General features: G+C 49.2%; 1 protein-coding gene across 4 annotated transcripts; it reads right to left on the bottom strand.

Moving 5' to 3' along the window:
* Positions 1-198: 198 nt before the first annotated feature.
* crocc (ciliary rootlet coiled-coil, rootletin) lies at positions 199-26,174 on the bottom strand. Of its 4 annotated transcripts, none has more exons than XM_020701421.2 (37): positions 25,827-26,174; positions 25,037-25,163; positions 24,793-24,935; positions 23,203-23,394; positions 23,051-23,128; positions 22,875-22,966; positions 22,547-22,712; positions 22,348-22,454; positions 22,044-22,271; positions 21,681-21,771; positions 21,530-21,616; positions 17,327-17,515; positions 16,074-16,273; positions 15,816-15,998; positions 15,217-15,361; positions 14,967-15,113; positions 14,410-14,640; positions 14,053-14,246; positions 13,576-13,703; positions 13,283-13,452; positions 13,029-13,208; positions 12,812-12,946; positions 12,577-12,720; positions 10,014-10,252; positions 9,781-9,940; positions 9,511-9,678; positions 8,995-9,418; positions 7,818-7,981; positions 7,598-7,718; positions 7,361-7,524; positions 6,789-7,004; positions 5,166-5,390; positions 4,952-5,101; positions 4,674-4,874; positions 4,464-4,595; positions 3,266-3,439; positions 199-458 (listed from the first exon to the last, which is right to left on the bottom strand). In XM_020701421.2, the coding sequence occupies exons 3-37, from the start codon at positions 24,925-24,927 to the stop codon at positions 372-374; spliced, it is 5,847 nt and encodes a 1,948-aa protein (XP_020557080.1). In that variant the 5' UTR covers positions 24,928-24,935; positions 25,037-25,163; positions 25,827-26,174; the 3' UTR covers positions 199-371. The 4 variants fall into 4 exon arrangements, with proteins under 4 accessions (XP_020557080.1, XP_020557077.1, XP_020557079.1 ...); XM_020701418.2 differs by lacking the exon at positions 25,827-26,174 and adding an exon at positions 25,249-25,503; XM_020701420.2 differs by lacking the exon at positions 25,827-26,174 and adding an exon at positions 25,249-25,503 and having other exon boundaries at positions 21,530-21,610.
* Positions 26,175-27,598: the final 1,424 nt, after the last annotated feature.

Raw genomic sequence — 27,598 nt, 5'->3', positions numbered from 1 at the left:
GTACTGACAGCTGCCCTTTTCAGTTCACTGTAAATCCTGTCACGTCCTCAAGGCCTTGTGCTATCTTGTGGGGTCCAGATGACCCTACCCTTACATTGGCGTGTTCAATAATCCATGGACACCAGTGAAGATCACAAATCATTGAAGAAAAAAGGTTCAGAGCACTGTCTAGTGGGTCCAGATGACCCCACTCCCAATGCTAACGTGCCTTGGAGGCACGTTAGCATTGGGAGTGGGGTCATCTGGACCCCACCGGATAGCACAAGGGCTAGACTGCTGTAAACATCTATGATCAGGAGTGGAAATGGAGTGCTGGGAGTTGTTCTCATGTTTCCCTGAACCAGAAGCTGCTTCAGGATCAGCCACGCCTCTCAGATCCCAGTGGACGTAAACGTGGACGGAAGAGGAGGCTGCCGCCGTTTCATCTCCTGCTGCAGCTGCTCCTTCAAAGTGGACACCTGCAGAAAAAAAGACCGTATCACCCTTCAGAGGTAAATAAATACGGAAAGAGAAACACTCAGAAAATTGAAGGGGCATTTAGTGTGTGTGTGTGTTGTTGTTTTTTAAACTGTGTTCATTTTAAAGTGGTTTGCTTTGTTGACTCTTTCTCCTCCCACATACAGGGAACAGTCATCTACGGTTTTTAGAGTACCACTCCAGTCATCTTTTGATCCATGCTCAAAGCGTTCTCAGTGGTCTTTTCATTATGATTCTGCTGTTTTCAGCATAAATCCAAAAGCCAGTCGTTTTCTAAGACATATTTTCTGCAGAGCGGCATGAGTTTATCAGACATAGTTGTGGACGGGGCTGTGGGTGCCAACCCTGTCCCCCTTCCATTTTACCCATTGTGGAGCAGAGCAGGGAGCTTCTGACCCGCCCAGCATATTTCCTGTCACAAATAAGCTCTTTTTCAAACGGCACCTTCTTGTCTGCTGATTCATAACGATTTGAATAAAGAACACTCAGAAATGCATTTTAAGCTAACCGTAATTTTCTCTATATATGTCTGCCATCATCAGAAAAATGCCACAGGAACATGTTAAAAACGCCGTTTTCATTGGAGTGGGTCTTTAATAGCTGGGATTCTACAAATGAGTCCAAAGTGAAAAACAAAGCCCAACTGCTCCTTTATTTGTGCTAATTTGAGCTCAATTATAAAATCAAAAGATTTGATTTACAAAAATTCATTCCCAGAAGATTTGTGTATTTATACGAGTCTCCACAATTGAGAAAAATGTCATCAAAATGAGGGTGTAAACATTTTGTTTTTGCTTTTATAAACTCTAGGTGGTTGTTCCAGTCCATCTGTAACAAACTTAACTTTGATTAAATCTTTTAGAAAAAACAGCTGCAACTTCCAGCTTTTTCCACCACAATTAATGCACATAAGATTGCAGAGGGACTGTAGATCAATACAGACTATGAGTTTCTCCTTTTTTAATTTTTGGATGCTGGTGTGCCGCGGGATTTTTGTCAAGGAGAAAGTGTGCCTGCAATAGAACACTACAAAAACACTGCAATAGAGAACCTTTGGGATGTGGTGGAGATCAGCATCATGGATGTGCAGCTGATAAAATCTGCAGCAACTGTGTGATGCTGTCATGACATTATGGACCAAACTCTCTGAGGAATGTTTCCAGAACCTTGTTGAATCTATGCCACCAAGGATTAAGGCAGTTCTAAAGGTCAAAGGGGTCAAACCCAGAGCTAGAAAGGTCTACAGTGGAGCAAAAAAAAGGATTTAGTCAGCCACCAATTGCAGTTAAAAAGGTGAGAGAGGCCGGTAATTTTTCATCTCAATCATGAGAAACAAAATCCGGAAAATGACATTGTCTGATTTTTTACTGAATTTATTAGTAAATTATTGAGTAAAATAAGTATTTATTAGAAACAAGCAGGATTTTCCGGCTCTCACAGACCTGTACCTTCCTCTGTAGGAGGATCCTCTGTCCTCCACCAGTGATAATGGCTCCTGTTTGAACTGGTTATCTAGATAAAGACACCCGTCCACAACCTCCAACAGTCACAGTCCAAACTCCACTATGGCCAAGAACAAAGAGCTGTCTAAGGACACCAGAAACCAGATTGTTGACCTGCACCAGACTGAATCTGCAACCGGTAAGCAGCTTGGTGTGAAGAAATCAGCTGTGGAAGCAATTATTAGGAAATGGAAGACATACAAGATCACTGATAATCTTGATCTGGGGCTCCCCACAAAATCTCACAAGAACGGTGAGCAAAAATCCCAGAACCACATGGCTGACCTAGTGAATGACCTGCAGAGAGCAAAGTAACAAAGGTACCATCAGTAACACACCACCAGGGATTCAAACCCTGCAGTGCCAGACGTGTCCCCCTGCTAAAGTCAGTACATGTGCAGAACCGTCTAAAGTCTGCTAGAGAGCATTTGGATGATCCAGAAGAGGACTGGGAGAATGTCCCATGGTCAGATGAAACCAAAATAGAACTTTTGGTGATAACTCTAGTCGTCGTGTTTGGAGGAGAAAGAATGCAGAGTTGCATCCAAAGAACACCAGACCTGCTGTAAAGCATGGGGGTGGAAGCATCATGATTTGGGCTGTTTTCAGCAAAGGGACCAGGGTGACTGATCCATGTAAGGAAAGAATGAATGGGGCCATGAATCATTAGATTTTGAGTGAAAACCTCCTTCCATCAGTATTGAAGAGGAAACATGGCTGGGTCTTTCAGCATGACAACCATCCCAAACACACGTTGCCCGGGTAACGAAGGAGTGGCTTCATGAGAAGCATTTCAAGGTCCTGGAATGGCCTAGCCAGTCTCCAGATCTCAACCCCATAGAAAATCTTTGGAGGGAGAAGAAAGTCTGTGTTGTCCAGCAACAACCCCAAACATCACTGCTCTAGAGGAGATCTGCATGGAGGAATGGACCAAAATACCAACAACAGTTTGTGAAAACCTTGAGAAGACTCACAGAAAATGTTGGACTGCTGTCATTACCAACAAAGGGAAAATAAAGTACTGAGTTGAACCTTTGCTAAATACTTACTTTACAAATAAATTCTTTTAAAAAAATCAGACAATATAATTTTCTGGATTTTGTTCTTATTTTGTATCTTATCTGCTAGGTCCAACTATGATCAAAACTAGAGGCCTTTTCCATCTTTTTAAGGAGGAGAACTTGCCTAAATACCTTTTTGCCCCGCTGTACCTAATCAAGCGGCCGGTGTGTGTAGTTCTGCGCTGAGGTGAGGTGTGTGACAGAAGCAGAGTCATGAAACCAGACCTGCTCCTCCAGTCCTTTGACTCGGTGCCGGTGGGCTCGTTCTCTGGTGCTCAGAGTGCGTTCCAGGTCCTTACAGCTGTTCCTCAGTTTCTCCGCCTCCTGCTGAGCTTCATCCCGCTGTCGCAGCAAACCCTCACACCCACTGTGGGCCTGCTCCATCTCAGCCAGCTGAGTCTAATCAAAGACACCCAGGAGAGACCAGAACTTAGAGGGGAGAAAATGGAACAAAAGGAAGAGAAATCTCTCTACTATAGCTAACGTTTTATTTATCATCAATCTTGAGGCCATGTGAGATCTTTCTGGACTTTACTTTCTGAAAATAACCCTTTGGAATTATCAAATAGAGAAGCCACCAGTGGTTGTGGTGATTTTCTGGATTTTTCTTCTCATTTTGTCTCTCATAGTTGAGGTGCACCTAAAATGAAAATGACAGGCCTCTCTCATCGTTTTAAGTGGGAGAACTTGCACAGTTGGTGGCTGACTGAATACATTTCGTGACCCACTGTATTCTGAGATTCAGCGGTGAATGTAGAAGTTTAGACCATTGACATGTTTGAGCGACAAATGCAACGTCTAACGTGCGATATGAAGCTTCTTTCCCCGTACGTTTTAAACATTTATTGGCTTCACAAGCATCCGTGAGTCATTGTCAATGGATGCTTTTCTTTGCAGGCCATGTTTGCAGTCAGATGAAAGGGATTCGCAGTAAAAAGCAATAAACAAACGCGTTTTATTACTTTCAGTTTTCAGCTTCAGCCTAAAAGAAGCTTTGGTTTTGTTGCCAACACCGTTTTTGTGGTTAAAAACAAATAATAAATCTCAATTTTTAGCAGCGAGAAAATGATTAAGAGCTGAAGATTTCAAGCAACCAGAAAACTATGTGACCGCGTGTAACCAAATACACAACATCAAATGTGGTTGGATGAGAATGTTAAACCAAAAATTGACATCATAAACTAAGGGAAGAAGTTGTGTAAATCTTCACGGCGGACCTCCTAAATGACGTGAAAAGTTCTCCACCAGAGCTTTAGCTCCGGTGTTCTTTCGGCTAACGTAATTCATCTCTGCTGATTCACAACAGTTGTATATTTCTGCTAAGTCACAGAGCGAGTGTTCATTTGGGTGTTGAAAGCGCTCCAGCTGGGTTTGGTAAAGCCGTGCTGGCAGTGGAGTGAGCGCTGGAGTTTGACGCGGTCACCTGCAGCATCAGCATCTGCTGCTGCGCCTCCTGCAGCTCCTGCTCCACTGCGTTCAGGGAGCGGTCCAGCCGGGTCTTCTCTGCTGAGAGCCGCATGCTGCCCTCCTCACACTTCAGTTTCTGCCTTTCAACCTGACTTGGCACAGATGGGGCTTTAGATGCACAAAGACGGTCAAAAGATTTGTTTGGTGAGAATGAAAGATTATCAACCTTATCCAACGTGTTCCTCAGTGCATCCTTGTCCTTCTCCAGCCTTGCAGCTTGCCTCTCTGCATCTTTTTTCTCTGTCTCCAGCAGAGCCACAGCTCTTTGCAGTGCGAGCAGACGCTCCTCCACAGCTGCCCGCTCCGTCTGAGCTTTCTGGATGCTGTGCTGAGTCTCTGCCAAACTTCCTGAGCGCTGTCGGAGTGCCTGATGGGAAGGAGATCAGATTGGTTTCTTATTTCCTGTCATTAGACATCCACAGAGTTTGTCTTCTTTGCTCTGACCTCCTGTGTGTTCTTAAGCTCCGCCTCCAGCTCCTCTCTCAGCAGTTCACTCTGGGTCAGCTCACCCTGGAGGCTCTGCACGCGCTCAGTGAGAGCAAACATGCTTCTCTTTGCTTCAGTTACAGAAGTGCGGGCTTCATCCATCTTCTCCTGAACAGCACATATAATCAGTGTTTATGATTGGGCTCCATCCTCCCCTTGTGGACCCACTCACCTGCAGAAGTCTTTTGTCCTGTTCCACCAAGCTCAGTGTTTTCTGCAGAGCAGTGAGGCGAGTCTGCGTGCTGCTGTGATCAGCTGCAGCCTCCTGGAGGCTCTGGCTGAGAGTCGTGACCTTCTGCTTCAGAGCAGCTTCCCCTTCCTGAGCTTTCAGCAGAGCTTGACTCAGTCTGTCCACCTCTGTCTGCAGCAGAGAGACTTGTGCTTCTCCTTCCGCCACCTGCAGGTTTTAAAAGACCCTTCAGTGTTTCAAACTAAAAGTGAGTTCCGCCCTGTGTAACTCTGTGCTTACACTTCAGTAGAAAACCCCCACTCTGATGGAAATGATGTTTTTGCTGTGTTTTTTTACATTTCTTTCTGATGATAGAGTACATATATAAAGAAATGTATGCATAACATTTCATTTCTGAGTATTTCTATATTTAAATAGCTGTGAATCAGGAGCAAATGAAAAAAAAATATATAGATAGGTGGGTTATGCTGATTGTTGATCCAATCGGGCTTCATATAAACAGTGCATTCCGATCATGGGTCACTACTGCTCTGGCTTTACGTCATGCATAGACGGTGTGGCGCTGAGAGAAAGCTTTGGAGCGCCAACAGGACTGGCCGGCTGCTTCACACCGCTCTATGTCTCTGAGCAGAGCAGCCGGACTCGTAGCTTTGTGTTTGCGGGCAGGGGAGGGAGCTTTGTTACGGTGTTTGCTGCAGAGGAGGTTTCAGACCCCAGTCTGTCGAGCAGCAGGACTCAGGAGAACCGTGTCTCCCATCAGAGGAGCAGCTTTGGGACGGTGTGTGAGCTAACGGAGGCAGCTTTTGAATCATCTCCACACAGTCCTGAGAAACCGTGTAAACAATCATTTAAATTTGTGTTTCCAGTCGTGTCCCGACAAAATAAAGGCTGATGTTATTCCCACATATTTACGTGCAGCCAAGATGCAGATAGCAGCATTGACTGCGTGGATTTTAAGTTCATCCAAAGCTAGATGTTGTTAGCACGTGTTAGCCTAACGCTAACCCGTCTTCTTGGTCTGTTGCGCCGAGAATAAACCACTGACCGCACAGAATAAAACAAATTATGAGCTAACAGGCACTTAATAATAATCCTAACAATAATAAAATCACATTTAGAAGATCTTCTCGCTCTATGCTGCAGCTTTGTTTGTTTACAACAGAACTCAATGTTTCTTCTTCTACGGGCGTTTCAGGGTTTTTAGTTAGTTCTGCGCATGTCCAAATGATTTATTCCGACCGAAAGTGTGGCGTATGTAAACGTTTGTTATAATCAGAGAGAGTTTTTCTGGGCCCAAGTACACAGTTCAATTCTAATCTGGTCTTTGAACCAATCAAAGACATTTTGCTCACTTAACCGCGGCTACTGACTACTTTCTGTTTATTTATCTTATATAAACCAGGTAAGTTAAATGAGAACCATATCTCAGGACAACCAGGACCTATCAAGCCTGTTTCTGGACTGAATGTTTGAGGAAAATTGGAGAACCTGGAGAAAACCCACCCATGCACAAGGGAGAACGCGTACACAGGAAGGTCCCAGCAGGGATTTGAACCTCACTATGAGGCGAGAGTGCCAAGCGCTGCACCACCGTGTGGCCCGTACCTGTCTGAGCAAACAGTCGTGGCGCTCCTGTGAGGCCTGGCTTTCAGCCTCCCGGTCTCCCAGACCGAGTTTGAGCCTCTGCAGCTCCCCTTCCAGGCTGCGCCTCCCCAGCTCCACCCGGGTGGCTCGAGCTTCGGCGGCCTCCAGAGCCTCCCGCAGGCGCTTCCTCTCCGCCTCCAGGCGTGCCTCAGTGGCCCGCTGCTTATTCAACTGCTCCTGCAGACGAGGAGGGGGACGGCAGTCATGTCAATCGATGCAGACTTTGTTTATGCAACCGAGGTGAGACCTTTGAGGATTATAGAGTCAGGAAACGACCCCTGCTGCTCCAACATGGTGGGAGTCCATCAGGAGTCATTGTGGAATAAACAGACATATGAGGAGCGGACCACTGAAGGGCGGAGCCTGCATGTCTGTGACATCTGTTGTTATTACAATCTCTAACAGCTTACACTTATAGATATGGCCCCACTGTTGAGAGCTGCCATATGCTCATGTGGTGACTGCTGGGCAAGTGCAGATCCAAAAGTTACAGAGTTTAAGTGCGTGCATGCGACACACGAGCGTGTTTCTACCTGAGTGTGCTTCTTCTCCATCTCTGCGGTGTGCAGCGAGCGCTCCAACTCCCTCACCCTGTCGGCAAGAGCTCTCCTCTCTCTGTCCACTCTCTTCACCGCATCCTCCTGCTGCTGCAGGAGAATCTGAGTGCTGGTCAGACGGTCGTCAAGTCCACGCTTCCCTGCAAGCACACGTGACGATGTGATCAAGGAGCAGGTTCAGGCCTCTTTGATGTTCTGTTCTAGTGTTTAGACCTTCTTGGCATTCCTTCAGGCTGTTTTGCAGCTGAGTGGAGCGGTTCTCGGCACATTCTCGCTCCAGCTTCTGCTCCTCCAGCTCCCGCTGCAGAGTCATCAGCTGGCATTGGGCATCATCCTATAAGGCCGGCAATACACAAACAAAGACTGTCCATGAACTTCTACAGATATCCAAGGCCTGTGCTGTGTCTGTTTCATGTTTAAAGCAGTCATTAACCCTTTGTCTGTGTGCGTCTCGCAGCTCCTGCAGGAAGTCTCTGAGGCCACTGCGCAGCGTGTCGGGATCCAGCTCTGGCTGAGCGGGAGGCAAAGGAGTACCGCCTCCTTCAGGAGACACAGCTCCTGATCCCATGGTGTTATCAGGCGTGCTTCCTCTGAATTCTGCCAAAAGATAAACATTTTTACATGTGTGAGTGCAGCAAACACTTCTTTCCTGGAGTGAAATGGGTTAACAGAAATGACTTGCAACTCCAGCCTCTCTAACCTCACCTGAGAGTGGATTTTTTAAACATAAAACTCCGTAACTTGCATAAAATCCGACTTCATCTGGACTCAGTTGTTAAAGAAGTTAACCACGACACCGCGACACCGCGCCCCCTGGTGGTTCAAAAATCCCACACCGTCACAGCTCTACGACACACATTCAAGAACCTGCTAAACACGGGTTCTTGAACGCACATTTAGCCCCCGGTGCTCACACTGGACAAGCAGGGAGGGGCTCCTTTTCCTTTCCTACCGTTTCATAGCACATGTCCATCACCTACAGATGGAAGAGGCTTGGTGTGAAATGTCGAAGCGGTGCAAATCTGGTGATTCTTGCTCCAGACTTTTTCTTTCACAGCTCTATTCCGATAAATGAAAGACTTGGTGTCTTATAACTTTGTCTGGGACAAACTAAAAGGAATCATTTCTCAGAGTCCTCCATGATCAATTTTCAAACGATTGGCACTTCTGTGAACCGAAAGGGACGCCGTCCATACAGCACTACCAAATCCGAGACCCCGATGGGTCAAAGTTCAATCTGGTTTAGCTTTCCACACATGGTCAATGAAGACAGTCCTAAAAATGTGACTGAAATGAGCCCGAAAGCCATGTTTTCATTTGAAGTGGCCGCTTTAACGCGTGATGCAGAGGCCGGTGTGAACATAGCTTCAGAAAGCTGTGGAAAGAAATGTGAGGAATATTTTCAGTTTTTTCATCTCCTGTCATAACCAGATCACTATGGAAACGAGCTCTGTTTGCCTTTCATTGCTTTTTTTCTAAACCAGACAGATGGAGCCCAGAAGGAGCGGGTTATTCATGCAAACTTTCTGAATGTACGATCTAAACGTCACACTAAAAGTCTCTGCATTTAAGAGATCTAAATTAGTATGAAGCCAAACGTTTATGCTCACCTTTAGGGGGCGACAGCGAAGGGCGCAAAGGTGAGATGCTGTGGTGACGGGAGATACTGCCAGGTGATGCAGAGCTCCCGCCTGGACTCCTCCCCCTGCTCGCCCTGCCGCTTGCCCCGATGCCCAGCGTTCGCGTCAGCGCCGACTGGAGGCTGCTGAGGCGAAACTCCAGATCCCTCTTGGAGGCCTCCGCCCGCGTCAGCTCAGCTTCGGTGGCGGTCAGTCTCCCCTGCGCCTCGCTGAGCTGCAGGCTGCACTGAGCGGCGGATTCCTGCGCCGCTTGCGCGCGCACCGACAGGTTCTTGGCCTCATCCTGGAGCTTCTTCTCGCAGCCTCGCGCCTCCTGCAGCTGTGCCGTCAGCTCCCGCTCACAGCTGCGCCAGCCGGACTCGGACTCCACCAGACGCTTCTGTGTCATGGAGAGCTGCACATAAAAGATAACATGAGATACAGTGGCAGAGGCAGAGGCAGTGGGACAAGAAACGCTTCAAAGTTTCCATTCTGCCTTATCCTCACCTCTCTCTTGAGGGACTCTCTGGCCGTTTGGGTTTCAGCGAGCTTCTGTTTTAAAATGAAAACCTCCTTTCCTCTTTCCTCCTCTCTTTGCTCCTCCAACGACAAGCGGGTTTGCAGCTCCGCCAGCTCCCTCCCTTTCTGCTCTCTGTCTGCATCCAGAACCTTCAGCTGGAAACAGTAAACACCCTGTGACCATCACTCTGACCTGACGTGTTGGTAAAAAGTGAGCCTGTGGAGCACTGAGCAAACAGGTTCATAGGTTTTTCTGACCTGTCTCCGAAGCTCCTGAAGCTCACGGCGAGCCTCAAGGCGGGACCTTTCCACCTCCCTCAGGCAACTCCGCAGCTCTGCCACCTCCTTCTGCGAGGAGGACAGGCTCTCCTCCAGCACAACCAGCCGCTGCTCCTTCTCCTCACACTGCCGTTTCACGCTGATGGAACAAGCAGAAAAACTGTCTGCAACCAAAACGCCGACGTTTGTCGATCCGCCGTTTCAGAAGTTACCTTATTCTCTCCGTTTCTGCGCTTCGGAGAGCTTCCCTCAGCTGAGCATTTGATTGGCTGAGAGCATCTCTCTCCCTGGTGACATCACAGAGGCTGCGCCGCAGCTCGGCTCCTTCCCTCCGGTGGTTTTCTGACGCTTCCTGAGTTTGGGTGAGTCTGCGCTCCGTCTCCAGGAAGTCCCGCCTCAGCTGCTCTCGATTCTCCTCAGCAGCAGAGAGAGAAGCTCTGCACTGCTCCAGCTGAGAGGCAACAACGAGAAATGTTCTCCTCAGCAAGTCATAAAGATAATAGGAAACTGAGCTGCATACACGAGGCAAAAAAGGCAATTTGCTAAAGGAAGTGACCCCTCAAAAGCAAGTAACGCTTTCTGATGACAAGGTTCGCAAATAGAAGAGCGAAAAAATGTTTTTTTGACAGAAATGCTGAAGAGAACCAAAATGTCTGAGTTTTATACTCATGGAACTTGTCCAATACTATTGTTGATTCTGAACTACGGTGGCCCAGGAGGGCCACACAACACAACACAACACAAATGAATACACTACAATTCGTCACAAAGCTGAAAAACTTTACTTACAACACGAAACTATTAACTCACAGCACAACACTTTATCTCAAAACGGAAGTTGCTCTGCTTTTATTCTGAAATTTCCTCTGGGCTAAAACATGGGTTATCACGTCTCCATTCAGGGTTCATGGGATAATTTAAAGATTCTCCCGGTCCCGGCAGCTTCTCACCACCATGTTTCTGTGGCCATGTCCGAATTCTCACCCTAACCCCTGACTACCAACAAACTATAGCGCGGGCCTATGTAGTGAGTAGTGAAAGTATCTAAAAAACCAATAGAGAAAAAAAGGCTCTTTAAAATTACAAATGTAAGCTATAATAAACAAAACTCAATCATTTTATAAAACAGGAAAAAGATCTTGATTCTAGATTCTGTGTTTGTCAATGAATCAAATGTAATGTAAAAGAAAATATCAGAACATCTAAACTAGATTCACACTGCAGGGCTTAATGCTCAATTCCGATTTTCTGAAAAAATTCGATTTTTTTGCAAGACCGTTCACATTTCCAATTAAATGTGAACTGTTGTGATCTCCTGTGTGACCGTGAAATGACCCAGAAGTGACCATCATGTGCAGAATAGTACTCAACGGTGAACGACGTCACTGTTGTTTGCGGAAGTAGCTAACGTTAAACAATGGATGTCAACAACAGTGTTGTCAACAGCGGAGCTCTTTTTGCATTATTAAATATATTTTCACAAAGGAGCCAGAACAATAACAATCTTCTCATTTTTAAGAAGGCAATGGAGCCGGGATCGTCAGTACCCACTGTTGTGTAATGGGGATGTGTATGTGCTGGGGCCGCGCGCGTGTGTGGAAGAGAGAGGAGAGAGCGCGGGCAGCGAGGTAGGGAATTAGGGCGACGCGCATTCATGTTGTGTGTTATGGAGGAAGGAGAACGGTAATAAAAGAAGGTTTCCCCCAGAATAAATGCTATTGACTCTTTATTAACCCGCTCTGGAAAATCTGAGGGTCCGAACGGGGAAGTGAACCCCGAAGGAGGATCCGCCTTCGGCCCTGGAGAAGGTCTCCCCCGCGCTTCTTCTGACCAAAAGTAATGGCGGGAAAGGTTCAACACCACACTCGGCCATTTCGCAGGAAACTTTTTCAAAAACCGCCCGGTTGCAAAGAGCCCTGTAGTTTGGCCTGGATAGAGCTGTCACCCCAAATATGAATCCAATCGGTGACCTCGCTTCCCTTCCACTGACTGGTCTCAGCAGCATCGTCCGCCATGGTTGATGTTTACGTTCTCGTTCCCGCCTACTTCAACGCAGAATGATGACGTTTGTAGCGTATCGATGACGTACGGTTAGGATACATGTGGTCTGGCCGTTCAGACGGAGGTCGCATTTCAAAAGATCGGATACGTATCGGATTCAGGACCACATACTCAAGTGGCCTGGGTCGCATTTTAAAAAAGATCAGATCTGTGTCGTTCAGACTGTCATGAAAAGATCAGATACAAGTCGCATAGGGGCAAAAAAATCGGAATGGGGTCGTTTCAGCTTGCAGTGTGAACGTAGCCTTAGCGATGTGAAGCCTTTACAAGCCATGATCAAGGCGTCTAAGAAAGGTGGGAATAGGATAAAGGTTTTATTTTGGAAGATTCCAATAAAAGTTCGGTCTGTTTAAATTTTAGAGGTAATGTTTTCCACAGATGAAAACAGAAAAATTCCTCCAGGATTGATGTGAAGGTCTGATCAGACAAGACTAGAGACCTTTAGGTGATGACTATGACACCAGAAATAAGGAATGCTTGCTGATTTAGGAAAGCACAATAAATGATGTTTTCTTATTTTTTTCAATTGAACGAATGATTAATATTGTGAGAATCTGAACATTTGTTTGGCTCATATGTTACGTCTGAACAGAGAGTCTTCAGATTTGTAGCGGGAGCTCCTGCAACTCTAAACAAATTCTGTCTGCGTGACTATTTTTGTGAGAGAATGACATTTTGTGTGAACTATGACATCTCTTGTGAGGGATCGTGTACCTCTTTGAGGGCAACATCAGCACGAGAACGGAGGTCTGCACAGGTTTCGTTCAGACTCAGGATGTCCCTTTCATGACCGGCCGCTGCATCTTCCATCTGTGACCGAAGTTCTTGCAGTTCGCTGGTTAGAGCCCCAACTCTGATCTGGAACAAACAAGCAAAATCAAATAAAAATAAAGTAAAAGGTAGACCTCTGAGTCGGTGTAGATGTCCCTGCAGCCTCTCCTGTCCTCACCTGCTCCTGCTCTTTGTACTGGGCAGCTTCTCTGGCTGTCCGCTCAGCCTCCAGGCTCAGCGCTGACAGATCAGCCTGCAGACCGGACACCTTCTCCAACAAAACCGTTTTCTCTGCCTCCTTCAGTGAAAGGGCCTGCAAACAGAGGAAATTCTGCTCAACACCAAGGCGTGGCTGAACCCCGCGGTCAGAAGCCGCCTTCTCTTCATGGTTTCACCTGTTGTTTCTCCGTTTCCGCCTGCAGCAGGCTCTGATCTCGCTCGTGCTGCAGAGCCCTCAGTCCGTCCTGCAGCTCCTCTTTTTCTCTCCTGGCTTTCTGGAGCTGATCTTCGACTTCTTGTCGGAGTTTCCGGACAGCCGTCTCGTGCTCCATCTGCAAGCTGTGCCGCACGACTTCCTGTGCAGGAGAGCAAATGGCTTCATGAGGACACCCAGAAGGAGTTTTCAATGATATTTAACGTGACCGCTGACCTTCTCTAAGGCCAGTCTCTCCACCTCCTCCTGATGCTCGGAGGTGGCCTTGCGTGAAGCCTGCTGGGCCTCCAGCTGAGCGGCGCTGAGAGCTTGAGTCAGCGCTTGTTTGTCTCTCTCAGCCTGGGCCAGCTGATTCTCAGCATCTGAGCGCAAACGCCTGAGCTCCACTGCAGTCCAGGAAAACAGAAAACAGGGATACAACTCAATCGGAAAAGATCCACTGTGATCATCTCTTCCTTCACAAGTCAGATCTGGTTTTTTTTTCTGCATTTAGCTGGTTTTCCCTTCACCTGTGGCAGTTTCACAGCGAACGCGGAGGTTTTGGTTTTCTGCTTCCAGCTGTTCCCTGCAAGACTCTGCCTGCAAAAGCTGCTGCTGCGCATCAAAGAGACTCGTTTCCAGGGTCTCCCGCTCCGACCTGCAGGCCAAGCACGCAAAAGCCACAAGAATACGATATTTAAGCACCAAAGAAAAATGAAGACACATCTATCACTTTAATTTTACTGTTCCCTCACTGCTTTATTTTACGTATTTTATGCTCTTGCCCGACATCTTGTCTTTTTTGATAAACTGAGTGACAAACAGGAGAATGATGGTCAGAAAAGAAACAAAACATTTTGGAACAGCTTCAGGCCTTTCTGAAGGAGGAAATATATATTTTATCTGACGGGCTAACAAACACATTTGTGTTGATGTGCAAAAAAAAACAAAAACCACACATCTCAAAATCCACAATTACCATCCATAACCATCAACCCAGGTCTGACCTGAAAGCTGTCAGTTCCTCGGCTAGCATTGCGTTTTCTCTCTCAGATGCCGTCAGCTGAACCACTAGAGCTGCTTTGTCTTTGGTCAGTTCTGCTCGACTGCGGCCGGCTTCCTCCAAGGCCATTTCGCTCCTCTGGCCCTCCCCCTTGGCGAGACTCAACTCTGAATCTAGAGAGGCCACCTCACCACACAACTGTCACAAAAGCCAAACCGACAGAAGAGACAGATGGAGTTGAATGGAAAAAATAAAGCACAGATGCGGTTTAAGCAAAACGGTACATTTAAAGCAAAAAACAATGTTATAAAACAACACAAAACCCTGACATCATTTCCAGAAGACACGTTTGGTTGTGTACCTGGGCGACCTTTTCCTGTAGCTTCAGTCGTTCAGCCCTGAGGTTCTGCAGCTCTGCCTCCACGCCCACCCGACTGAACTCGGTGTCCTGCAGAGACTGCTGCAGTGTGACGCGGGAAGACTCCAACTCCAGTCGGTTCTGCTCCTGCCGGACCAGCTCGTCCCTGATGGACAGTTTCTCCTGCTCCGCCTCCCGTTTCTGAGCCTGTAGGACGGCCTTCTCCTCCTCAAGCTTGGAGACAGAAGCAGCAGTTCATGCGACAACAAAGCCTATTCTTCTATAAAAATAAGAATACCATTTTGCATAAAAGAAGACTTCTTCATATGTTTATTAGTCATCAAGTGAGAAAGAACATGGAAATACCCAGCCGTGCTTTCATTTTAAATTCTTGCTTCTAAACTCTAATTTTTTTTAAATACTGAGCTTTTATTTTCTATTGTGTTTCCAAAGAATAATGTAAAATACATTAGCTAAAAAAAAGAAAAAGACTGCAAATGTACGTAATTAGAGGCACTGAGAGTAAACTCTCATGATTTAAGGTGTTTTGCTGCCATCACCTGCAGAATATACTTGTTAAGGTCCACCTTGTCCTGGACCAGACCCTCATTCAGGTTTCCCATCTTTGTGAGAGAGTCTCTGAGAGCTGCATCTTCATACTGCAGCTTGCTCAGATGCAGCGACAGCTCTTTGTTGGTGCTTGCAGCCTGCAGGAGAAACCTGGCTCAGATCTGGGTGGCATCTAACACAAAAACACCAACTGAAAGATGCACTGAGTCTAAAATGACTACAAATGCAGCCTTCTCTCACCCGAGCAAGGGCCTCTGAAAGGTGGGCACTCTCCTGTTCCAGCAGCTGCCTCTCCACCTCCCCCTGCTGGTGAGTTTGTAACACTGCAGACAGTTCTCCCCGCTGAGCCGAGGCTCGACTTTCACTCTGGTCCCTCTGCTTCTGTCTGTGTTCAGGTAACACATCCGTGCAGTGAACATCAGGAACCATTTAGTGATCATTTGCTAAATTAAATGGTTTAATACGAGGATTTTTCAGTCCATATTTTGCTAATCAAAAGATGGCTGCTGCAAAAGTTCCTGCTCATTTATGATTTCAATGCCAGATAAGTGTCATTTATCCAGGAGAGGCTTCAGTTTGTACTTCTTTGCAGCACCTCCAAAATCAAATGGACTTTTTTTAAAGTCCTGCATGTTTTTAATAGATCGGAACAGCTGTAATTTTAGAAAATGATGTTTGTGGACCATCAGAAAGACAGAAGCTCAAACAGATCCTAAAAAAAGACAGCAGGGTCTGCACATTTGCAAAGAGCCTTAGCCGGTGTTCTGTAGTCTGTGCTGACTGCACAGGATTAGTGTCCACATCTCATTCATTTAATCACTATCAATTAAACTGCTTACATCCTCTGAATCTCCGTCTTCCAGCGCTCCCCGTCATGGATGGCAGCCTCCTTCTCCTCCCTCTCGCGGTCTCGCTCTCGCTGTGCAGAAGCCACAGCCAGCTGGAGCTTCTCGTAGTCCATCTGCAGCATCTGGTTGCTGCTGTGCAGCGCCTGAACAGCCTTCTCCAGGTTGGCCTTCTCACTGGGTGTGGGCGACATGGTCATAAAACATATTGCAGCGTGCGGTGAGCAGACGGTCAGAGGAGAGGTCTAAAACCTGGCCAGCTTGTCTCTCTCTTGCTTCAGTTGCTCCTTCTCCCTCTGGGCAGTTTCCCGCTCTCTGAGAGCAGCGTCCTTGTCTCGCTGCAGAGCTTGGTTTCGTTGGTCTGCGTCTCTTTTAGCAGAGTCGATTTCTGACAGCTGCTTGCGAAACTTCTGCGCAGAGGACTGTGCAGAGAGCAGACGACCTCGAACATCCTAAAAAAACCATCAAACCAGGAGATTCATCAAACCAGCAACAGCAAAAACAAACCTGTGTATCTGAGGGACAAAAGCTGATTTGATGCTGCTGATCCTTTATCAAATCCAGACTTTTAGTCATCTGTAACACCCGTCTTTGGTTATAAGAATTGACTATACGTGAGAACTGGACTGAATGACGCCTCCCCTCTGGTGTTTGAAACAGGAAGTGCCCGCTGGTCTCAAAAACCAAGATCCCATAGACTTCTACAGAGAAATAAACAGCTCGTTCTATTGGTCAGAAGAAGCGTTCTTGCTCTGCCACTGTTTTTAACATCTTCTTGATAATCCTCTTTTTTTTCCCATTATATTTTTTCTGTGGTTCAGGTTATTGGAGTCATAAACTGACCAATCCAATGCCCTTAATAAGAGTTTGCGGTCGTACATCAAAGGTTTGAAACGTTTGATTGACAGATTCGCCAGAGCCCACTTTCAAATAGTAGGGGCGTGGACTTCCAAAAAGCTCACTCCTGACTGGTAAGGGTGGTTGCCATAGAAACCATAACTGATACCCACTCGGACCAATCATTGCTTACCGGCGTCTGGCTCCGACATGACGGCGTCCGTATCGCAAACTAATGGGGACTGAACTGGAAGTCATTTTCGAAGGGGGGCGTCACGCTCTCTCAGTCCAGTTCCTTTACAATACACGGGGTCAAAATCCATGTTTTCCAACCATCCTGCTATTGAGGCTCCTTATTGGCTAAACACACCTGATCCAGGTAATCAGCTGCAGCTAAGGCAGGATTTCTGGAAACCAGCAGGAGGCTGGGCCTCCTGGCCTGGAGTTTGACACTCCTGATATACAGTCAATGATTTTATGGAGAGAAAAAGATGCTCCACATCTTTAGATTTAACTTCTGTCATTCACACAAGGCCATGAACACACCCAGCAGGGTTATTAACCAGTCTATGAAATGCCTAAATAAAAACATAAAACCTTTAATCCTATTGGCTTATTTAGCAGCATCAACTATTCCAATCCTGTAGAGATTTCTGCTGGCGTGTCACCTGCAGCTGCAGCATCATGTTTGTGACCACCGAACGCAGCGCAGACAGCGCCGCTTCCGGGAGAGGGGACAACGAGGAGCTGGTTTGGGAGGAGCGTTGAGGGGAGGAGTCACGGATCAGCGCCTGCAGCACGACCGCCGAGTTGTCCGGATCGGCCTCTGAAGACGACTCTCCGTCTGACAGAACCGTCTGTGGAGGGAATGAAGTCATCCCTGATGTTTGTGTGATTGTTACAAACGGCGTTTGGACACTTTTTAACCGATGGTGTTCTGTACGTTTACACTGAATTTTCAAAACTAAAAATAAGCACATTTCAGTCAAACTATTGTAGTCGGAGACGCTAAAACAAACCGTAAAAAAAGGAATTATCTAGTCTGAGGCATAGCAGCAGTATTCACAGTTCCTTTATTTAGTTAGTGAGTTTTTTAGTTATGGATTTTTATCCATAAAAAATACTTTTTTATATAACGCCATCGTTCCCTTTTTTTTTTTAAAGTTCTCTGACCGCTTGGCGTCTGCATGAGGCTCACCCGCACCGCCTACTTTCATGAGGCTCACCCGCCCCGCCTACTTTCATGAGGCTCACCCGCCCCGCCTACTTTCATGAGGCTCACCCGCCCCGCCTACTTTCATGAGGCTCACCTGCCCCGCCTCCTTTCATGAGGCTCACCCGCACCGCCTACTTTCATGAGGCTCACCCGCACCGCCTACTTTCATGAGGCTCACCCGCCCTGCCTCCTTTCATGAGGCTCACCCGCCCCGCCTACTTTCATGTGGTTCACCCGCACCGCCTCCTTTCATGAGGCTCACCCGCCCCATCTCCTTTCATGAGGCTCACCTGCCCCGCCTCCTTTCATGAGGCTCACCCGCCCCGCCTCCTTTCATGAGGCTCACCCGCCCCGCCTCCTTTCATGAGGCTCACCCGCCCCGCCTACTTTCATGAGGCTCACCCGCCCCGCCTACTTTCATGAGGCTCACCCGCCCCGCCTCCTTTCATGAGGCTCACCCGCCCCGCTTCCTTTCATGAGGCTTACCCGCCCCGCCTACTTTCATGTGGTTCACCCGCACCGCCTACTTTCATGAGGCTCACCCGCCCCGCCTCCTTTCATGAGGCTCACCCGCCCCGCCTACTTTCATGAGGCTCACCCGCCCCGCCTACTTTCATGAGGCTCACCCGCCCCGCCTCCTTCATCATGAGGCTCACCCGCCCCGCCTCCTTTCATGAGGCTCACTCGCCCCGCCTCCTTTCATGAGGCTCACCCGCCCCGCCTCCTTTCATGAGGCTCACCAGCCCCGCCTACTTTCATGAGGCTCACCAGCCCCGCCTACTTTCATGAGGCTCACCTGCCCCGCCTACTTTCATGAGGCTCACCTGCCCCGCCTCCTTTCATGAGGCTCACCCGCCCCGCCTCCTTTCATGAGGCTCACCCGCCCCGCCTCCTTTCATGAGGCTCACCAGCCCCGCCTACTTTCATGAGGCTCACTCACCCCGCCTCCTTTCATGAGGCTCACCCGCCCCGCCTCCTTTCATGAGGCTCACCATCCCCGCCTACTTTCATGAGGCTCACCCGCACCGCCTACTTTCATGAGGCTCACCCGCCCCGCCTACTTTCATGAGGCTCACCCGCCCTGCCTCCTTTCATGAGGCTCACCCGCCCCGCCTCCTTTCATGAGGCTCACCCGCCCCGCCTCCTTTCATGAGGCTCACCCGCCCCGCCTACTTTCATGAGGCTCACCCGCCCCGCCTACTTTCATGAGGCTCACCCGCCCCGCCTCCTTTCATGAGGCTCACCCGCCCCGCCTACTTTCATGTGGTTCACCCGCACCGCCTCCTTTCATGAGGCTCACCCGCCCCATCTCCTTTCATGAGGCTCACCTGCCCCGCCTCCTTTCATGAGGCTCACCCGCCCCGCCTCCTTTCATGAGGCTCACCCGCCCCGCCTCCTTTCATGAGGCTCACCCGCCCCGCCTACTTTCATGAGGCTCACCCGCCCCGCCTACTTTCATGAGGCTCACCCGCCCCGCCTACTTTCATGAGGCTCACCCGCCCCGCCTCCTTTCATGAGGCTCACCCGCCCCGCTTCCTTTCATGAGGCTCACCCGCCCTGCCTCCTTTCATGAGGCTCACCCGCCCCGCCTACTTTCATGTGGTTCACCCGCACCGCCTCCTTTCATGAGGCTCACCCGCCCCATCTCCTTTCATGAGGCTCACCCGCCCCGCCTCCTTTCATGAGGCTCACCCGCCCCGCCTCCTTTCATGAGGCTCACCCGCCCCGCCTCCTTTCATGAGGCTCACCCGCCCCGCCTCCTTTCATGAGGCTCACCCGCCCCGCCTACTTTCATGAGGCTCACCCGCCCCGCCTACTTTCATGAGGCTCACCCGCCCCGCCTCCTTTCATGAGGCTCACCCGCCCCGCTTCCTTTCATGAGGCTCACCCGCCCCGCCTACTTTCATGTGGTTCACCCGCACCGCCTACTTTCATGAGGCTCACCCGCCCCGCCTCCTTTCATGAGGCTCACCCGCCCCGCCTACTTTCATGTGGTTCACCCGCACCGCCTACTTTCATGAGGCTCACCCGCACCGCCTACTTTCATGAGGCTCACCCGCACCGCCTACTTTCATGAGGCTCACCCGCCCCGCCTACTTTCATGAGGCTCACCCGCACCGCCTACTTTCATGAGGCTCACCCGCCCCGCCTACTTTCATGAGGCTCACCCGCCCCGCCTACTTTCATGAGGCTCACCCGCACCGCCTACTTTCATGAGGCTCACCCGCCCCGCCTACTTTCATGAGGCTCACCCGCCCCGCCTACTTTCATGAGGCTCACCCACCCCGCCTACTTTCATGAGGCTCACCCGCCCCGCCTACTTTCATGAGGCTCACCCGCCCTGCCTCCTTTCATGAGGCTCACCCGCCCCGCCTACTTTCATGTGGTTCACCCGCACCGCCTCCTTTCATGAGGCTCACCCGCCCCATCTCCTTTCATGAGGCTCACCTGCCCCGCCTCCTTTCATGAGGCTCACCCGCCCCGCCTCCTTTCATGAGGCTCACCCGCCCCGCCTCCTTTCATGAGGCTCACCCGCCCCGCCTACTTTCATGAGGCTCACCCGCCCCGCCTACTTTCATGAGGCTCACCCGCCCCGCCTACTTTCATGAGGCTCACCCGCCCCGCCTCCTTTCATGAGGCTCACCCGCCCCGCTTCCTTTCATGAGGCTCACCCGCCCCGCCTCCTTTCATGAGGCTCACCCGCCCCGCCTCCTTTCATGAGGCTCACCCGCCCCGCCTCCTTTCATGAGGCTCACCCGCCCCGCCTACTTTCATGTGGTTCACCCGCACCGCTTACTTTCATGAGGCTCACCCGCACCGCCTACTTTCATGAGGCTCACCCGCCCCGCCTACTTTCATGAGGCTCACCCGCACCGCCTACTTTCATGAGGCTCACCCGCCCCGCCTACTTTCATGAGGCTCACCCGCACCGCCTACTTTCATGAGGCTCACCCGCCCCGCCTACTTTCATGAGGCTCACCCGCCCCGCCTACTTTCATGAGGCTCACCCGCCCCGCCTACTTTCATGAGGCTCACCTGCCCCGCCTCCTTTCATGAGGCTCACCTGCCCCGCCTCCTTTCATGAGGCTCACCCGCCCCGCCTCCTTTCATGAGGCTCACCCGCCCCGCCTCCTTTCATGAGGCTCACCAGCCCCGCCTACTTTCATGAGGCTCACCAGCCCCGCCTACTTTCATGAGGCTCACCCGCCCCGCCTCCTTTCATGAGGCTCACCCGCCCCGCCTACTTCATGCTGATCAGCATTTTGCAGGTTTCTGGTGCGTTTCGGGGTCTTTCAGTAGCCGCAGTTTATTTGAAAAAGCTCTGCATTATTAAAGCTACATTTCCGGGCATTTGGTAGCAGTTCACCACAGCGGCTGAAAGCGCCACACGCTGAACTGACCACAACTCAAACCGCTTTACGGCAACGTAAACTGCCACCAACAATGACGTGAGGTTGAACTTTTACCACGAGTTAAATACCAAACTCATGTTTTGTTTTGTTTTATTGCATCCAAGACATTAAAATTTCATGACTTTTCCATAACCTTACAGATTTTGTCTGTGGCAAAATTTTCAAGGACCTAGACATTGCATTTTCAGTTTTCAAAATGTGTCCAGGTGTGTCATGACCCTGTAGAAAGCCCGTTTGCGTACCTGAGCGATGTCCTTCAGCGTGTCCAACAGAGCGTTGCAATGAGCCCTCAGCAGCTGGGAGTCCGTCTCATCGCTGCGGCTCTGCTCCTGACGGAGAATATCCAAAATGAGACGCAAACACGGAATAAAGCGAATGCGTGAAACCTCTCACCTCAAGCCTCCTGCTCAGATTGTCGATCTCACGGTCTCTTTCTTCCATTTGACTTTTTAGTCTTTCATTTTCTTGAGCCGCATCTGAAAGCCTAAACAAACAAAAACTGGATTTTCATTATTCCCAGAAAATGTATTCGACACATTCTTCCCAGGCCCTGCGACAGACTGGTGACCTGTCCAGGGTGTCCCCTGCCTTCGCCCACAAGTGGCAGGGATAGGCACCAGCAGCCCGTGACCCCGAATGGGTACAAACGGAAGAAGATGAATAAATGAATGGATGAACATTCTTCCCAACTCTCAGGAACACTGGAAACTGGAAAGTTTATTTCAAAGCACAGGGTGGTTGGGCTCCCTTACTGACCTGAGGCTCAGCTCACTTCTCTCTGCATCGGCTCTGCTCTGAAGGTTCATCGTCTCTTTGACTTGACCTCTCAGCTGCTGCTCCAGCTGATCCCTCAGAGCTCTCTCCTGCTCCAGGGCTAGAGCCGTTCCTGCTTCCTGACTGCGCAGCACGGCGGACAGACCCGCGCAGGACACCTGGACCAAGTGGGACATCCGAACCAGCTCGCCCCGCATGTCTGACAGGTCCCTGGGATCAGGGAGACACAGAGGAGTGAGTGATGGAGTGGAGACGATCAGACCTGGTGTCAAACCGACTGGATCACCTCTCAGCGCTGCTCTTCATCTCACAGACGTGCCTCCTGAACCCCACCACCTGTCGCCAAAAGGTCAGCAGTCGACCGTGTTCACTGCTGAAGTAGCTGTGGAAAGACTGATTCAATACAAAGTCATTATCAATGCCACAGTTCGGTTCTCTTCACTTCAGATTATGCAATGTGTGAGGAGGAGAAACTCCGATCCCACCTCCTCCTCTCTCCTCCAGTCCGACTCCTTTTGTTCCAGCTCCTCTCTGGCTTTCGTCCAATCAGCGGTGAGCCTCCGGATGTCCCGGCTCAGAGCCTCGTTGGCCAAGCCGGCCTGCTCCAACTGTTCTCTCAGCATGGCGTTCACTGCAGATAAACTGCTGCTCCTGCAAACCACATCGCCCCGCCATCACAATACTACACAAAGAAACGTCAGGAACACACATTTACGAACATAAAAAGGACTTCAAGCTGTTCGGCAAACAAGAAAAAAAACTATCTGAGCGTAGATATCAACCCGGATAAGATCTGTGGGAGCGATGCGTCACCTCTGTTGCTCCTCCTCCAGGTGTAGTAAAGCCTCCTCCAAACTGCTGCTCGAGTCCTCGTGATGGCGACCGTTAGACGTTTCACTGCGCTCCTGAAAGAGGGACATTTTCATAAGAAACTGCTGCCAAAGTGAGTAAAAATAATGAGTTTTCTTAGAACAGAAATGTCTACCCACACTGCATTTCTCTAACTCTGAGGACTTCTCCTGCAGCTTCTGCTCCAGATCCCCACATCTCTTTTTGTACTGAAGCACCTAAAGGAGCAAGAACAGTTGGTAACTATCAGCAGACTCCTTCATGGTCAAAAAGGCAGAAACCTCCCTCGCACCTTGGCCTGAAGCTTCTGCACCAGCTGCGCCTGCCTCTGCTGGCCTTCTTGGTAGGCGGTGAGTTTGCGCCTGTATGCAGCCTGTTCCTCGTCCAGCCGTCGGCGCAATTCCACATTCTGCTGAGCCAGGCTGCGGGACGCCTGTGAGTCGGCCTCTCCCTCCCCCGTTTCTGAGCGTAGAGCCTGCTCCAGCTGGGTTTTGTTTCCGTTAAAACAGAAAAGCCAAAACCTTCACACAGAGACCCTTTATAGAGCCTCTCCAATGAGAAGCGTGTTTTAACGTGTTCTTAGGGCACTTCTCTCATGATGGAGGACATCATCAGAGTGTTTCTTTATTCAGATTGTAAATCAGGAGCAGAGGAAAACATGCTGTTTGAAAAAGCGTGTAGATGTGACGTAGAAGCTACAACAGCAGGCTACAGTCTCCCTGCTCTGCTCCATTCTGATGCAGCAAATACATTCATGTATGTTTTCGTTTTCCTCGTCTGAGCTGGAATCTGGATCTAAACTGGACGGCTGGACAGATCTGATATCGCTCGCCATTTCCGTTGTGCCAGTCATGTTAGGTTGAGGGTCTGTAGGCAGTGGAAGAGAGCATGTAAACAGAGAGCTCTCAGCAAGGGTGAGAGGAAGGGGGAGCAGTCACAACTCGGAGAGGAATTCCTGATGATGATGCAGAAACTATGTCCTACAGAACGACACAGATTTTAGGATTTTGGCTAAAAATGGCGTCATGATGATTAAAAGACCACTGGAAACGCTTTACAAACAAATCAAAAGATGATCAGAGGGGACTTTAAGGAAAAAAAACCTTTTCTGCTTCGTCTTTGTGGTAAAGCGGAGAAGAGATTTACGATTTGGCAAAGTTTGAATTCATTTTTGAAATGTTCCATTTTATTTCCAATATATATGGGTATTAAAAACTAACTTTGCTCAACAAGTGAATGGATCAAAGGTGAAACTTTCATCACTGAAATGTTTAATTCTCGTATTGAAAGTTAGCCGAAATGCCAAGAACATTTTCTTTCCGGGAAAATCCAAAAGATTTCAGGAATGGATTTTGCAGCTTGTAGGTGAAGTTCAGTTAAAAATGAGGCTCTTTGTAAACTCAGCCACAGTAGAAAACCTGGGCTGTTTTGTAGAAGCTGCTCTATGAAGATGACGATGGAGGGGCAGACACTCAATGTTCTCTTATTGTCGTTATTGTCTGATGGCGTGCAGCGTTCTTTTGGAAATGTTCTGCATGATATGAGTTGTGGTGACCACCCCACCAACACCCCATCTTTCCTGTGTACCGAAGCCTCTGTTTACGGTCTCCCGTGGCGACAGCCGCCATGGCGACATTCCACTTCAGTTCATTCCAGCCCCCCATCACCTGGGAAACTCGCAAATCTCAGACAAAGAGGGACCCAGAAAACACTAAGATGGCCAAACAGGAGGGAGCCTGAGACATTTTTGTCTTACAAGAACAAAATAAAAACACACACGATGTGAGGTTAAGAGTAAAGACTGTTTTGGAATCCGTCTGACATTTCTCCTAAACTTGTTTAAATCTCTCCTGACTCAGCTGTGGTCGGCGGTCGGTCCTACCCGTTCACTGATTGCCCCGTACTTGATGGCGAGCTCGTCCCGATCCGCCCTGCTGTGCGCCAGCAGGTCCTCCAGCCGGGCCAGCTCGCCCTGCAGCACCCGGTTCTCCTCCTGGAGGGACATGAGCGAGGACATCTCCCCTGCTGCACAGACACACATCAGGCGACAGGCCTGGGGCCAAACCTTCCCGTGATGCCCCGGGGGGAGATGCCCCGGGGGGAGATGCCCTGGGGGGAGCACTCACTGCTGTCACTGAGGTTCTTCGTGACGATCTCTCGCACTCTGGCAGGCAGACACGCAGGGGGGTCATCCGGTGAAGGGCCTCGAACCGTCAACCTCTTCTCCTCAGACAGAACACTTTCCTCCAGCCTCTGAAGGAAACCAGACATTCACACTCAGACCTGTCCACATTTGTCCCCATCAACACCCGGCAGCCTGAGCACGCGCGGTTCTCACCCGGATCACTGACTCCAGCTTGCTGGGGTCGCTGTCGGAGTTTTCCGCAGCGCTCATCGCCTTTGCGGCGGCGGCTGCCAAACCCTCCGGGGAAGAGGATTAAGTCCGAGGACATGAACCGTCTCCCCCAGTGGCGGCGCTCCGTCTTTCCTTCTCTCTAACGGCGAACAGTAAACGAGTTGGTCATTAATGGCTATTAATGGTTGGTGTCCACAAAGTAGTGGAGGAGGAGGAGGAGGAGGAGGAGTGGGAGCGCGCGTTCCCGCCTCCTCCGGCCTGGATTGAGGACAGATTGAAGATTAGCAGAATTACCGAGAGCCGCCCCCCTCCGCACGCGCGCAAGCGCGCGCCCCCACCTACGCTTCTAAGCAGAACTGGATGCGAGTGTCGGTAAAACGTCGAGACGTCCATTAGCTAACCCCCGCCACTTTCGCACTGCCTTTGGAGACTTTTCAGGAAAAAAAACGGCGTCTTATTTCCTCAAAAGCGACACATTTAGCAACTTTTCCTGTTGTCACTGGAGACTTTTTTTTTCTGGAGTTTGAAAACTTAAGATTTGAAAGCAGTTCTGTTCTCACCGGGCAGGAGCGGCTGCCGCCGTGAGGTTCCGCCCGCTCCAACGCAATCTTGAGCGGTCAGCGTGACCGTCATCTCCCGGGCAGCGGCAGTTTTTACTCCTGTACGAGCAGAGCGGATGGAGATATTCTCTCCTTCACATTAAAAGTACTAATGAACTGCGCACGCGCAGTGTGGCAGCAGACCCCGCCCAGTTCAACCATGTGGGATTTTTAAACATCGTGACTGCTCTGCTCACGCATGTCAGAGCCAGACATCCGTTATGCTGGTCCAGCCATCTTCCTATTCAACACGTGATTTTATTCAATCTCTGCTTTTAAGACTGTCAGACATCCCCGTCACTGATAGATTATTAATGTTCTAGTGGCATTTCCCCACCATAGATGACATACATTAAGAATATTAAGCTTAAAATAGCATTTCTGAATATATATATATATATATATATTTTTTTTAATTCTTATCACTATGAATCAGGAGCAAACGAAAAAATGCACTTTGAAAAAGGTGCTAATTTTTTATGTAAAAAAAAAACATTGGGCGGGCCACGAGCTCCCTGCTCTGCTCCATTCTGATGCATCCACTTGCAGACAACTAAATCCATGAACGTCTTTGTTTTCCTTATCTGTGCTTGCATCTGGCTCAAAACTGCATTGGTGGATAGCTCTATAGTTGAAGCAAGAGCTCCAATATTGCCTCTCATCACTAGGGTCTGTAAGCTGGCGGGAGAGCAACAGTAGCTGCGTTTACGTGGACTAAAGTAATCGTGATAAACGACTGATCAGAATAGCAATGTGTCACATAAACACACCGTTTGGAATACTCTGCCCCGATCAGACTCATTCGGGTCAAAATGTCCTTCTGATGGAGATAGGTGGGTTATGCTGATCGTTGATCCAATCGGGCTGCAAATAAACAGTTTATTACGATCAGGGGTCATGTCGCGTGGTGGCATTGTCAGACAGAAGCTTAGGCAGATAGAACTGTAACTTCTTTCTCTTGAGGGCCAAAAAAGGGTAACAATCTGAAATGGAGACAACCCTGTAGCAGACGACCTTCAGCAGTTTTGAGCAAACTCCACCCACACCCAAATTTTTTTACTTTTGCATCAGTGATTTTCATTGAGAAAACAGATAAGGTAACCACACAGTACATCAAAAATGAAGCTTTCTGCACCTATCAGTAATGCAGTTTACTATCACATTTGACAGTAGACTGCATGCATATTTCTTGTATATATTCTTTTGCATAGGATTGCTTTGCCAATGAAGACATAGCCTGTGATTTTGATGAAATCGTATGCTCTATACCAGCCAGCCAGACAGATGAATGGTTACAGCATTTTTGTTGTTTTCTGTCACGGTTTTTGGGTGAGGGGAAACCCAAATATAACAGATCCAGGAGTACAGGCAGGATTTTATTGAGCTGATGGAACTAGGAACAAAAAGGCACGTGGACTCAAGTGCTGACTCCAGGTGTGAAGATGCTCTAATGTCTCACATCGCAACCCGTTATGACCCACAAGAGACCTCAGGTGGTTCATCACAATAGACTCAAACCTTTACCTATGACTGACTACACGCCTTTTCCACCTTCACCCGTTGACAGGACTCTTGAAGGTTCTCCACAACCAAGGAGGAACTCCCAGTGAGGGACCATGTGGACACTGAACAGAAGGACAGTTCATGGTTGGGACCAAGTGTTAAGGCACCTCCACATCACCCAGTGCTGAACCTCCAAAAATTGGCTACACTAGCATTTAGGAACCCAAACA

Source organism: Oryzias latipes, chromosome 5, assembly GCF_002234675.1.
Source record: "Oryzias latipes chromosome 5, ASM223467v1".
Classification (NCBI taxonomy): domain Eukaryota; kingdom Metazoa; phylum Chordata; class Actinopteri; order Beloniformes; family Adrianichthyidae; genus Oryzias; species Oryzias latipes.
This window is presented reverse-complemented; position numbering and strand designations above follow the sequence as displayed.